Source organism: Pseudonaja textilis, chromosome 2 (genome assembly GCF_049901715.1).
Source record: "Pseudonaja textilis isolate UNSWEBS1 chromosome 2, rPseTex1.2, whole genome shotgun sequence".
NCBI classification, from domain to species: Eukaryota; Metazoa; Chordata; class Lepidosauria; order Squamata; family Elapidae; genus Pseudonaja; species Pseudonaja textilis.
In genome coordinates this window covers 141,643,174-141,658,301 of record NC_141991.1, presented here as the reverse complement: position 1 = coordinate 141,658,301, position 15,128 = coordinate 141,643,174, and the positions used below count along the sequence as shown (strand labels likewise).

The 15,128-nt window shown below is 37.3% G+C and overlaps 1 protein-coding gene across 1 annotated transcript; it reads left to right on the top strand.

Annotated features, from left to right (window-relative positions):
* Window positions 1-126: 126 nt before the first annotated feature.
* Window positions 127-14,831, top strand: DSN1 (DSN1 component of MIS12 kinetochore complex). Its single transcript, XM_026713821.2, has 11 exons — window positions 127-228; window positions 1,253-1,310; window positions 3,052-3,411; window positions 4,413-4,486; window positions 4,927-4,999; window positions 6,004-6,091; window positions 7,826-7,885; window positions 10,182-10,253; window positions 11,109-11,256; window positions 13,196-13,283; window positions 14,560-14,831. Exons 2-11 carry the CDS (start codon window positions 1,268-1,270, stop codon window positions 14,655-14,657), a joined length of 1,104 nt encoding a protein of 367 aa, XP_026569606.1. The 5' UTR covers window positions 127-228; window positions 1,253-1,267; the 3' UTR covers window positions 14,658-14,831.
* Window positions 14,832-15,128: the final 297 nt, after the last annotated feature.

Sequence of the window (15,128 nt, the reverse complement as noted above, 5' to 3'; positions counted from 1 at the left end):
CAGGTTCTGGCTCTACGGTCCAGAAGCCAGCGCTTGGAAAGGAGGGGGGGGGAGTACGCATGCGCCCAAGCGGCCTTGGTTAAACAAAAACAAACCCCGCCTGCCTATTGGCGAAGGACGGCCGGGTTGTAAACGCGCATGTGCCGTGGCGGGCTTGTTTGATTTTTATTCAGGCGAAGACGGTAAAGAGTCGCGGAGTTGGAGGAAGGGGAGTCCCGTTCGGGCTGGGTAAGTGGAAGATGTCTCCTCGCTTTCCAGGTTTCATTTCCGTGTCTTTTTCTTCGGGCTCTCCTGGGCGCTCTGAAATCCGTTGCTTCTTAATGGCTCGACTCCGCTCGAGTGTCGGTTTGTGTGGTCAGGCGGTGATGCCAGGGCGCTTCCACCGAGTGCTGCCCTCCCCTTTTGGAGAAGTAAAGCTGTCTAACCGCGGGAAGCTAGTTGGTCACCAGAGCAGTGGGTGGGTGGGTGGCCTTGTTAATCTAAGGTGGTCATTCCGCAGACTGGCCGCCACGTCGCTTGACGGGAAATCCTCGACTTACAACCGTTCATTTAGTGACCAAAGTTACAAGGCACCGAAAAATGAGTTATGACCATTTTTTCACACAACCATTGCGGCACCCGCATGGTCACGTGATCACAATTCAGACGCTTGGCCACGGGTTCAGATTTATGACGGTTGCAGGGTCCCGTGATCTTGCGACCTTCTGACCAGCAAAGTCAAGGGGGAAGCCAGATTCCCTTAACAACCGGGTTCCTAACTTAATAGCTTCAGTGATTTGCTTAACAAATGTGAGAAAGGTCGTAAAGTGGGGCAATGTTCACTCAACAAAGGTCTAAAAACCCAAATGTTGCGGTCGATTGTGGTTGTAACTTGAGGACTACTGGTATTTATATTTGGTGCTGAAAGGGTGGCAGAGAATGATGCTTTTCACTGAAGTGGCTTTTTAAGGTTGCTGCATGGCGGGACTATTAATGTCTTTAATGCAAACCTAATGTATCTGTATTGTAATGAGCCTCCCAACCACTACATGCCTAGCAGTCCTCTGGGTATTTGCAGCCCAGGTGTGGTAGCCCTCTTGAGTATATAGTCAAATGTTCAATGGATCAGAGGTTCTTGGCCATTCCTACCTTGTATTTTGTGTTTGTTGGTCTTGTGCTTGTTTAAAGCCAGTGGTAAATACAAACAAAGCTTTTTTTTAGCTTCAACAGGCTGTTCTGTCTTGTGAGAAATATACATTTTTTTTTGTTTCAGATCAATTTTCAAGACATGCAATCTGCTTCTATATGTGGAAAAAAGGCTGAGACGTTGGGTAAAAGAATTAGTATAATTTTTGTTTGAACTTCTGTAACTATATATATTACATAAATAAAATAAAATTTATATATACATATGTTTTCTTAAGTTTTCGCGGGTACTTACATGTATGGCATTCAGCTTTGTTCAGGTATTTTCCCACATCATTATAGTTGTGCTTTTAAAGTTGTAGCAACATTTTGGCAGAATCTCATCTGCCATCATCAGGCTTCTGTATAGTGTTCATCTGTGAGTCAGCCGTTTCTGCTTTAAATTTGGTGCTAGCCTATGCTGTGCCGGAATGGTTTTTTTCTTCATCCTGATTGGTTGGGAGTCTTGGTCTGTGTTTATTGGTCTTAGAGTTTGCTGTGTTCTGCTTGATTGGTGTTTCTAATATCTTCTGTCTGTTTTGTGGCTTTTTTTTGTCTTGATTGGCTGGCAACATTGTGTTCCTGTATTGGAGGCTTTTAGTGCAGCTGGGCTCCGAGTAAATGGACGGCTATCATTAGTTAGGAAGCTAGGTTTCATCTGGGTGCCTGGTTGGGGTGTGTTTGAGCTGGAGGTATCAGGGGGAGTCTGTTTGTGCCCAGGTGTTTGGCTGGCTTGTGGTGGAGATTTTTTTATTTGAGAGTGCAGGCTTCCAGATAATTGACAGTCTGGTGGAATCATCTATTCATGCTTTCAGGTCTTTTTTCAATCTCTGTGGCTTCTCTGATAATTCTGTAGCTGGGGTTTTCTATAGTGGCTAGGGTTTTGGTGCCATTGAAGTTGGTGCTGTGACCTGTGGCTTTCAAGTGTTGGACTAATGAGGAAGTGTGTCCAGCTTTTTTACTGCATTTTTGTGTTCATCCAGGTGGGTACTTATTCTTCTATTGGTCTGTCCAATGTATGTGGCAGGGCATGATGCACAGGGAACTTCATATATGCCTTGGTTTTCCAGGTCAGTTTTATCTTTGGGGTTTCTTAGGATGGCTGCTATTTTTCTGTCTGTTTTGAAGGCAGTCTTGATGTGATGCCTGTGTAGTATCTTACTGATTTTGTCTGTAGTACCTCTTATGTAGGGCAGGACAGCTGTTCATAGGTCTGTTCATCTTCTAGGTCTCCATTATGTCTCAGTGTGCTTTTGTGGATCAGGCCAGTGATTTTGCTTTTGTGGAAGCCGTTAGCTGTCAGTACTTTAGTCAGGGTGCATAGTTCAGTCTTTATGTGTGTCTTGTCTGCCAGGCGTTTGGTTCTGGTGATTAGTGTTTTGGCCACAGAGTTTATCTGTACTGGGTGGTGGTGGGATTGGGCGTTGAGGTAGCGGTTGGTGTGTGTTTTCTTCTGGTATATGGTGTGTCCTAATGTGCCATCTGTTTTTTTGTAGATTAGTACATCTAGGAATGGTAGTTGTTTGTTTGTTTCCATTTCCATGGTGAATTTGATTTTGGGGTGTGTGCTGTTTAGGTGTGTTAGGAAATTGTTTAGGATTTTTTTTTCTATGGGGCCAAATAACCAACTTTACAACTTTAAAAGCACAACTATAATGACGTGGGAAAATACCCTAACAAAGCTGAATACCATACAAACACACACACACACACATATCTCCTATTCCTGTGTCAGATTCTTTTCCCTCTGCTTTACAACCTGTTTCCATGCATTTTAAATTCATACAATTGAAACAATTCAGTTGCATGCTGAATTTCTTTCCATTTTGCTTTGAAATATTTTTGTTTTGACCTGAAGCATGTTTTTTCTACTTTCCTTCTTTGCAGAAAATGCATATAACCAAGAGATAGTGGCTGCTGAATGCTTTGTCAAACCAGATAATGTTGCTAGTTGTAGCAAAGCGATCCCACTTGAAATGACAACCAGTCATTCAGAGATGTTGGCCGAGACTAGCAAACAAAAATGCCATCCACAAAATAATCTGAAGAATGAGTGTCCCCATGGGCTTGAAAAAGCATCCTCACAGAGTATTGATCCTGAAACACACGGTGCTTCAACTTCATTTAATGTATCCTTTGGACAGCTCCCTACCCCAAAAGTTCCACGTCGCTCCATTAATCGCTACAGTCTGAAACTAGGTGTTAATCGCCGGAAGTCATTGCCACCTTTTCAGATCAATATTTTGGGTATGTTTCCTTTACGCAAACATCAATTAAGGATAAACTTGGTAGGAGGAAGGCAACATGAGTTGAGTTCTGGAAGAAGCTATGTGAAGTATTCCAAAACAGATGGCACCCTTAAATTTGCTTCCAGCTGAACTACCCAACTGGTTTGTTGCATAATAATACTGGGGTTAGCTTTTTTTTTTTTTTTTAATAGACTTTCTGCCTTCCTCAGGGCAACAACCCTCAACATTAGATTGGAAGAACTGAAAGTTTTAGTCCACTATTTGTGTATTGAAGGTTTGGGCTTTTTTAGCAGAATGTATGTCTTAGTCTAAGGATTGTGCACTTAGATTATTACCAAGACATGAGACACATTTTCAAAACTTAGTTTTACCCATTTTGAATGGCTCTGTGTTGCAGAGAAGATGTTGTGGTGTTATATTACAGGCCACAGGTTGCCTGTTTCTGGTCTAAAACAATGTTTACCTGTCCTTAAATAATTGCACTATGATTTTCAAAAAATGCTCTTTACAAATCCCAAGTAAATGAAGTAGTAATGAATTACTACTAGTGAAGTTGTGAAAAATTTGGGGGCATAAAGTGCTCTAGTTCAATTTAGTATTTATCTATTTAATTTATTATTTTCCAACTTGGTCTTCTCTAAAGATGGTGAAAGATCAACTCTCATCCAGCTCTAAGTTAGAGGAAGGCTCTGTTTTGTAATAATGCTTACCTGTTCAAAAATAAGTATCACTCTCTTTAGAAAGGTTTGCTTCAAGGTATGCTTGTGGATTATAAAAATGTAAATTGACTAAAAATATTAGGCATAGTGTTCAATTGTTAAAATACAGTAATTTGAGAAACATATTATTTCCCAAATTGAAATAATACCAAAAATGGGAGATATTAAAAGCACAACAATCCTAATTAACATATTACCCAATTCTGCAAAAAATAAAATGTGGAATAAAATTGTCTGGCTAATTCACTGTAGTTTAAATGATATTTTGCTAAACTTTCAGAATTGAGTAAGGCAATCAGCCTGGATTTGCCAGAAGCTGAGAGAATGGCAGCACTCCTTCTTTCTAGTTTCCAGGTAAAGTTCAAGTTAAATCTTAATGGGGTTGCCACTGTGGAAAAGTGGTGGCTACACAGACTTTTTCTTTGTTGAGCGTGGATACAATGGTGATGGTAGCATGATGAACGCAACAAGGAGGAGACCTTCAAGCTACATATTGTAAGAATGCACAAGCCGCTATCTAAATTAGGCTCTTATCAGAATCAGTTCTGATTAGCAATGAAGTTCTTATTATAGAAAGTGCTAATTTTATTGATCTGATTATTGAGAACTAGTTGATTTATACAATAAGTGCACTTCTGATTACTGGAGCCTGATTGGGGTTTTGGTTGCAGTATATATAAGTGGATAAAAATTCTGTTATTTTTAGTAGCATTGTTGAAAAGTTAAATTTTAGCATGAAGTCTGAACATTTAAAAATCAAATAATTCAAATTTAAATCTTTTCTTTCCTGTTAGTACTCTGCACAAAAGCTTGAGCAGTCTCTAAGGCCCATTGAAGGCTTTGATTTTGAAACTTTTCAGCAGAATGGTAAGTTTCATGTATGGTTTACCTCAAGAGAGAAAAGGTTATGTCCCACCTGAAGTAAACCTGGGAATCAGTTTGGTCAAGACTATTGACCTTAAAACAAGTATTCTGAGAAGCTGATTCTCAGCAACCTGAAAACCAATCCAAATTATTTCAGACAGATAATTTTGATGGAAATCTGCCATATTTCATTCTTAACTATGTTAACTTGGCTTATGGTCTTCACTGAACATAGCAGTTGATAAAAAAAAAAACTCAGATAGCTATCATGCAGGTATTTACAACTAGATGTGGAAATGTGACCAATTAATGTCTATCCAATTAATGCAGGACACTAAATAGGCTTATAAAACTATTGTACTGTAGGAGGAGGAGCAGAACCTGAGTAGAGAGTCAAAAGAGGAATCAGTCTAGAACAGGGGTCCCCAACCTTTTCTATACCCCACACCCCTAGAACGCTTCTGATATATTCTTGCATCCCATATAATTATGCATATACACTATAATTTTGAAAGTTCTAAACCCAAGTTTTTGCACTCCCTGGAATATCATCTCGCACCTCTGGTTGGGAATCCCTGGTCTAGAGTCTACATGTCCACAAATGGACTAAGTCCAACCCCTCTTAAATTCTGTTGACCCTTATCTAACACCAAGATGCTGACAGTTGAGTAGATTCCTGTGCGTAGGCATGATTAACAATAAATCAGTTTAATTGGAACTCATATGTAGTCCTGATCTTTCACGCCTGACATGTACTTGCTAACTTGATTCTTCTGTGTTATACACTACCTTTGGCATCCCATTATGTTAATTGAAATTTTATTTAGGAATACAACCAATGTTTCCTTCTTTCTATGTATTGCAAGAAAAAATCAATGGTGGTAGATAAAAGTTCAGAAAAATTGGTCCTTCAAACTTAGAATACAGAAAGCTATTTTTTCCCCACTTGGTGATCTCTCCTATAACATTTCATCCTATTCACTCTGGTTTTTCATTATCTTTTCCAGTGAGCTCACTTTCAGAAGAGCTGAGGCTCCATACAAAGAAACTGATTTTCAATGGAATGGTGCAGAAATGCTTTGATGACCCCAAATGGTAAAATGACTAATCTTTTTTTTAATGTGTTCCAACTAAAACATGTTCTTATAGTCATGTACCTGACACATAAGGTACCTGACCTACACTTCTTGAATTCTTGGTGATCTCTGAGTTTGGTTATTTTCCTGCAGACATTTAATTGCTAGTCTATATAACAACAGCGCAAGGGAGACTGGAGTCTGCTGACTGTCTAACAGTTTGCCCTTTCAGTCTTGGTGGGGATGTGGCTTCCTCCTTGATGGTTTCTTGAATAGGCTATTGTTTCTTCCCTGATTGTTCATGTGGTTCTATTTCCTGCTTATCAGGGGTTTAATTGCAGGAGTAGATATATATTCTAGGCTATTTACTTCCTTCCTGGACTTTTGACTATATTGTAAATGGTATGTGCAGGTAGTCCTCAACTTTCAACAGTTCATTTAATGACCATTTGAAGTTACAAAGGCACTGAAAAAAGTGACCTATGACCATTTTTCATATTTATGATCATTGTGGCATCCTCATGATCATGTGATTTACATTCAGATGCTTGACAACTGACTCACATTTATGATTTTTGTAGTGTCCCGGAGTCATATGATTCTCTTTTGTGACCTTCCGACAAGCAAAGTCAATGAGGGAACCTGATTCACTTAATAACTGTTATTAATTTAAGAATTGCAGCGATTCACTTAACAAATGTGGTCAAAAAGCCATAAAGTAGGGCAAAACTCAACAAATGTTTCACTTAGCAACATAACCTTTGGGCTCAATTGTGGTCGTAAGTTGAGGATTACCTGTCCATATTTGTTTATTTTGCCAATCTCACTATCTGAAACCACTCTTCAAGGTGGTGATGGTGCCTCAGGAAACATCACTATCCCCCAGCAGACAAATCCAAACCATTGTTATGAACAGAACACAATATGTATGGAAAGCCAAAGACCACTGAGGATAAAGAATCCTACAGTCCCATAAATAACAACTCAATATGAACATGGACAACCAAATCAAGAAAATCCTAAACATTTTAAGCAGGAAAGGACAAATCATGAAAATAGAGTTGCAGATGAAAAGTGGTAGACCTGCCCTCCTATACTTCTATGGACATCCAAAATAATGTCCCACATATCACCTGTATTACTATCAGAGTCCTTAACCTACAATGCATCCAAAGCACTCACCAGAAACTTTGACATCTTGCAGATGGGTGGAAATAATCTTATTAATGCTCCACTACAGGGGTTCCACAATATCAAGGACCTAAGAATAAAAGAAGGTGAAATTATGATTTCACTTGATGTCACCTAGATATAGAAGTACCCCAAAAAACCACTGCAGCATCACTACACAAACACACATGCAACCTAACAGAACATACTAAAAACCAGAATCATTACATTCATCAGTCTTTGCTTTTCTGTTCAATGGACAAATATATTAAGAAATCATAAGAACATCCAATTCAGTACTCAGGATTCTTAGCTAAGATTGCGATGCGATGTCTAGAAGCAGTAGCATTCTCACACAAACACTAAAACTTTAGATCTGCTTTTTAGATGACAAAGCTTAGAGAGTTACAATGACCCAACAGTTCACCCCCAAGCTACAGATATTCTCTCTATTGTATGCTGGTTGTGTAAGAATTGCATATTAACATTATAGAAAGAACACAGCAGAATAAATTAGAAACCAATTTGTGGTTTCCTTGAAGTTGATAGTGTCTTAACTCTCTGCATCTTCTACCTATTTTAGTGGTCTGTCGGATCCTGCATTCAATGAATTGGTGACTTCCTTAAAGGACACCATTGTGAGGTAAGATAGACTCAAGACCCAAATGTGTTGTAATAACATGGGCGCTGCAGTGATTAACTCAACTTGATAGTTTTCAATGGAGAATAAATTTGATGAAAGTATCTAGAGAAGGGTTTTTTGTGTGTGTAGTAATATTTTATGACAGAAAGTGTCGCCATAAAAAGAGGAGATTCTTTGTCTTCCAGTTACATCACTGCTTCACTGCCATACTTTTGTAACTCTTGGAAGTCAAAGAACAAATTATTACTCCTAGCTAGGAAAAGATTGTCTTTGCCTGGATAGTGAAGTGGTAAATGGGTGATTTATCTTTGTTCTAAAATGAAGGTCTTTTCATTTTGTTATTAACTATTGTATAGTTTGCTCTAAAGGGAAGCTTGGTGAAAATAATACTGTATTAGAACTAGGCATCTGATAGTAGGCTAAAACATCCTTTCCCATCTGATTCAAATTCTTCTTTCTCTCTCATGGCTAAACATAATTCAGCATTATATCTGAACTAATCACCATGCAAATGAGAACGAACCTTAAGCATATTTGTTCTCATTAGCATATTAGGTTGATGCATGATTAAAGGCTGTAAGTGGCATGACAATGTGCAATTTGCTCCAGGAACAAGTGCAAACAACCATGGGCTCTTCCTCTTCTTAAGGTATCAGTAATATTATGCTAACATGAGAGAGAATAAAAATGTGTATTTATTTAAAACATGTATACACTGCTTCCTATGAAAAGGAATCCCCAAACAATTTACAATTAAAAATTACATTTGAAGTTAAAACATTAGGTTAAAGCAATTAACAAAAACAAAGATGTTTTTCAATAATATAATACAAAATAAAATCTGCAAAATAAACATTAAAATATTAATAGAGAATGCAAGCAGTAATAAAAGAATTAAAAATCACAGTAGGATTAAAGCATAAATTCTGGGAAAATAATAGTATTTACCTTGTGCCAAAAGAGATGATAAATATGGCCCTGGGTTGAAGCGTATCCTGAGCAGGCCTTTCAAATATGATGTTATGGATAGGATACAATGGGAAGAGATGATTTTTCAGATTTTAAATTATAAATGGCTTTGTGACTGGAAAGAAACTGGAAGCCAGTGAAGACTATGAAGAACTTGAATATCATATTTATATTGCCTCATTGCCACAGTAGGTTTAACTGAAGTTTCTGAAGTGTATCCAAGGGCAGTTTATAATATAAGATACTGCAGTAATCTAGTGGAGCATTCTAGAGTCCTCTACATACCTATAGAAAGCAGATGACTCAGATGATGTTGGTTTTTGGATCCAGTTAATCATGGAGGTTATTCAGGTTATTCAGGCTTTTAATGAACAAAATGTACTTGTAATTGGAACAATTTCAATGCTGTGCCTTTTTCTCTGGAATCCCATTGTTTATTTGCTCTTCTTTTTCTGTTTTCTTTCTGTGAAGTACCAAGTGATATTAGACCATTGTTTTCTGTAGTTTCCCCCCCCCCCAAATCTGATATGGTATGTTTTATAAAGTAATTACTTGTCTAGCATGGACTAATAAAAGCTTTTGTGCTTTATAAGCATTTTCTATTTATAAATTTAGCCTATTCAATCATTCACTGAGTGTTTTAATGCCTTGATGTCGTTTTCTGTTCCTGCAAGGGAAAGAAGCTTTAAAGAATGCTTTCCTGTTAGTATTTATTTATTAATTTACTAAAATTTTACTTTAAAAAAACCCCATTGGTTAAAGTCTATTATAATCTTTCTAATAAAACAGAATGAAACTGGAAGCAAGAAGAGGTTATTCGGTTCATAATCTATATATCATGCATCCCAGAACCATGTTCATTAAGAAACTATAAAACTGACTGAACTTTTAAAGATGGAAGATTATAATAACCCCTCCAGCAGTTCAGAGTAGTTATGTGTTATATGCGAGATTGTTATAAGATCTTAAGATGGACTTCCTGTATTAAAGTAGGTAATAATTCTCCAGACCTCATGAGCATTGCACAACGTATCATCCAAGCACTTTCATAAATCTGACTCCCAAACTTGTTTAAAACTATGGATTAGCTCTGTCTGTTTCCAACACATGAAAATTGAATTAATTTTATTAGTCTTAGCTGAATGGAACTGATTTATGAACATCCCATGAGGACATGGAAGACAAAGTGTACAGTATTGATGGACCGTGTAGTGGTATATACAATTCTCAAGAGGCCTTTCTTTAAGGCTACTTCAAGTTAATGATAGCAAATGACAGCGCTAATGTCTCTGGTGCTGAAGCTAATTATAATCTATATTTTTAACAGGTTTTCAGCAGAGAATCAAGCTTGGGATGAACTACTTCTGTCTTACCAGAAAAAAATGGAAGACATATCCAGGTTAGAATATTGGCTGTCTTTATCATTAGATTATTCTGAAAGCAGGGTTACAAAGTCAAAGGCTATAAAATTTGTATCCTGTTATGCAATGGACAAAAACAGGAAAAAAAAGTGAGTATGGACAGGCCCACACATTTTACTTGCCACCTCACCCAAATATTGAAACTTTTTTTAAAAAAAATATTTCCAAATAATTCAGAGTTAGCAACTTGAGTGAAGGAGCAGTAAAATATGAACTGGTCAAAAGTTTGTTGATGCTACTGAAGGTTGCAGAACAGTTGAACTGAAATGGAAAGGAATAGTTGACATTGCTTTAGTGACTAGCTGCTAAGCAATAGTTAACCTTCATCTCACCAGGAAGGGAAGCTGGAAACTTCTAGAAGGGGAAGACAGGAGATTGGGGGCTGTTGAAGTTAAGAAGGCAGATCCAATTTTGAAGGTCGGGAAAGAGTTTAAACTAAGGAGCCAAGATAGAGATATAATTTGGTTAATGCTTGCTCAGAATTTTTCCTTATTTTATTAATTTTATAATTGTTCATTGAGGATTGAAGTCTCTAAGAGCTACACCAAGTTTGCTAACATACAACAAACTTGATAGTAATGTTGTACCAGTAAGGGGATTTGGCTTTTTTATCCTGTGGAGAAGTATTCCTTTCTCATCTCCCAAAAAGGTGAAGGAAGGTGAAGTCAGATATTGTTGGGAACTGATGGTTGGCATCTAGCTGAGAAAAAAGGGAGGACTGGGAACCCAGAATGAATGAATGAGGGTTGGTCCAAAATCTGACAATCACATACCCTGTAATAGTGAATTTACTGGCCATTAAGTACTATTGTGATCTTTTTTTATCTTCTAAGGCAGCTAGAGTCATGCGAGCTGAAACAAGCACCAGAGGAACCTTGCAGCTACCATGGGGCATCCCAAGCCCATGTACTTCAAGCCAAGCCAGATTATCAGAAAATACTGGATTGTCAAGCAGAAGTCTTTTATTGCCTAGAGGGAGTGGTGAGTGATGACATCAATTATTGTACCATTGTTTTGTTATTAACTAACATTAATTTAAAAAAGACAGCAAGGAATGCCAAAACAATGGTGCAATAATTAAGTGATGGAAAGAGCCTTGCATTGAAAGCATGCAGTTTTTTCCTCTGAGAATTTAAAACAATTCTCTTAAAGCAGTTCACTTAAAGCAGCATTTGTACTACATATATACATTATTTCTGTTCTTTTCCATCTCCCCCAAAATAGGCTAGTGATAATGCCAAGTTGGAAGACTTGATAATCTAAGTGACCAGGATTCCCCGCAATAGATTCTGTCAAATAAATTGATGGTTGAAATTACATCCAGAAAGTATCCATGTTAGCTTGCCATTCTACATGCTTCTGAAAAACGTAGAAACTGAAAACCTTATAACAGAAGTAGAATGATGATCAAACAGATTGTCGAGGTAGAAAGGCACTTGAACAATACATGTCAGGGAAGGAGGCAACATTTTTCCTGGGCATGAGGAACAGAGAGTGAGGATGTGGGTAAAGCCATCCAAGTGACAGCATGGCTTGGAGATTTATATAATGATTAAGGATATGTCAGTAAAGAATCCCAAAGCAAATAATGTACTAGAATTAGAAATTATGTCAGGATTGACTAGGAGAGGCAGTACAAGGCCAAATAATAAACTTGGGAAGCTCCAATTATAAGGTAAACCCAAAATCTAGGAAGAATCTAGAATGCCAGTTAAAATGAAAAATAGATATATTTTTCTATTTCTTTATACTGAGGGTAAGAAATGAACACAGGATTCTAGATTTTTTTGTAAGCTGAATTAGAGATATTGTTTTAAGCTTGATATAACAGACAATAAACAGGTGGAGGAACAGGATATTAAAAAGGGTATTGCACAAGGAACAGGGACAGTCAAACAACAGCAACAAAAACCTAGTGAAAAATCTTATTTTCTCAGTTTTTAAAAGAACTGCTCTTTTTTTAACTATATATCACGTTCAGTAGTTCTACAATGATTGCTTTGTGCTGTTTCCTTATTTTTTTTCATTCTGTGCATTTCATAGATATTGTTGATTACTTGAATATTTTAAATAATTGAGAGTATCACTTTAAATGAGTTTCTTATTACATGTCTTTTCTGTGCTGGCTAGTTTGGGAAAAAACTAGGGATGGGAGATTGGCCATTCAGAATCTTGATGTAAAGAATGGCACACAATAAAAAGATAATTTATCCTGCTCTCTGTTCTGATTGGGTGAAGGAGTCAGATGATTGCAAGTGATAATGAGCTTCCAAAATAAAATGATAAATCTTTCAATCAGACCTTGCAGAGCTTAGAATGAAATTCTGGAAAGAAGCTACCAAGAGTCTAAGAAGGAGGGAACTTCTTAAACATTTTCCATTGTTTAATTGAACTCAGAAGTTCTGCTGAATGATGTACCCCAGTAATATTTAGTTTAGGTCAGGGGTGTCAAACGTCATTACGGCGGTGTCATGTGACTTCAGGACTTTTTTCCCCTTTGTTAAACTGGGCACAGGCGTGGCCAGCATGTGATGCATCAGGGCCATGGGCCGGGAGTTTGACAGCCTTGGTTTAGAATAATACAGGGAACTGGTCATTTAAATGGTCAGAATAGAATCCAAGTGATAGCTAACCTTTTTGGCACCGAGTGCCCAAAGTGCTCGCCCCCCCCCCCCGCACATGCTTTCCACACCCGTGCATTTGCCCCCCTCATGCATGCGTGTGCACATGTGCCCCATCCCCATGTATGCGCAGCAGAGATCAGAAGACAAGCTGGCCAGTGTGAGGTGTGTGCACATGCATGGCAGAGCTGAGCCCACAGGGTTCTGCGTGCCACCTGTGGCATGCGCACTATAGGTGTGCCATCACGGGAATAGATCATCTGCTGGATTATCATCTTGTAAATAATGTTACTTTTCAGCTTGATGAAATCAGTCAGATAGTGAAAGTTTGTCAGACCTATGTGGAAGATACTACATTATATCTCCAGAAGCTATCAACACAACTTGGTAAGTCATAGAGTGGCTATTATTTTTGTGTAACCGAAACAAATTCTGATTGTTCAAGAGAGGTTAATTTGTTGTATGTAGCATACACATTCAGTCTGCGTGTAAGTCTAATTTCAGGTAACCAACATTGAGTTTCTGTTCTCCCACCCTACCAATTTATTTCAAGCTGTTTTTCAGCTCTATTGTTATGAGGTTTTAGGTTTTTAAATATCCCTATCACCAAGCAGTGGAAGTTAAATTCTATTTTTTATTTCAATAGTAAGGAAAATATTAAACTCATAGGATGTAATTGTATTAACTATTGGATTTTTTAAAATCATGACAACACATGAAACTTACTGTTTTACCCTGAAAAGTTGTTCTGGGTAATTGGGGAACTTTACAGAGCAGCACTGTATAAGACATTGTGACAGTGGTTTGGGCATTAGGAAAATCTCCTTTTCCTACATTGTATTTCTGGTTTCTGTAAAACAGAATTAGTTTTTTTGGTTTGTGATAAGATTACTCTGCGTCCAACCTGTAAATACCAGTATTGCTGATATTAATGCAATTCAGAAGTCATATTGATTTTATTCTTCATTAAGAGAAACTGCTGCATTACACATTGGAAAGATATGTTATATTAAACAAATTGTATGAAAAAGGTTAAATATATTTCAAGCTGATTTTACATTAGATATGAGTCATTTTTCTGAGAAGACATGTGCCTCAATTTATAGAGATTGTTTAGCAATTCATGCAACACCAACATGATGTGTTTCTTAGTTTTCTGCTTAAATACATCTTAGAAAACAAAATCACAATTTTAAACTTGTTTGTAGTTTTAACTATCATTTATTATGTCTGAATTCACAATTAACAGGCTGCAAAAATGGCATTTATCTTTCTATAAGTGTGGTTTATTAAATATTTTTATTATTTAACATCCTTAAAAAAAGAAACCAAAACGAAACAAACAATGCCTAATGAAGAATACAAACTGAGAAAAAGAGAAAAATATCTACCTTATATTTTATACTATCAATAGTCTCAGGTTTACCAATAAATTCAATACTATAATATAATCAGTACATAATATTGTTGTAAAATATCAGAAAATCTCTCCTGTAATAGTAAACATTGCTGTATTCTTTGATTAGTAGAAAATGCTGCCTTCTTCAAAACAAACAGGTCACATTTCCAACAACTCTCCTTAATATCTGCAATAATTGCCCCAACAATCTGGGTCCTCATGGCATGAGAATCTGGAATTAATATGATATTCTTTCTATTTCAGCCTCAAGAACTTTCCTGAGATTAGAGAAATCACCAGCCCGAAAACTTCTCAGGCTTCTCCAGACAAAACCATCTGTACTGCCACCTCCAAAAGATTAAAGGAAGTTTCATTCTATGTTTGAGCTTATTTTTCTCCATGCTACAATGAACATTTGGTGAATAATGGACAAGCGTATAAAAATCTTGCAGTATTTTTAGCTGCTTTGTCTTGTGTACTGTCTTCAATATTCTGATGCTATTCAGAAATAAATGTTATACTCCTTGATGTGAAAATCAATCCCCACATAGGCAAATACCGATAAAAGATAGCGTTGATTTCCAAGTGGAATGATTTAAGTTTTCTGGAATCCCATGCTATGGTATATTCTCTTTCAACCCCTGAAACAGGAATTTCGTGGGGGTGGGGGTGCAGAGTTTAAGAAGAATAGGTACCCATGCATCCATGTTTTGCACATTTAATATGCAATAAAGAGTAGCGGAGGGTGCGATACTCAATTCCTGTGGATTTCCTATGTGGCATAATCTTCACATAGCGGTTTTTTTTAGTCACCATAATTATCTAGGACTTGC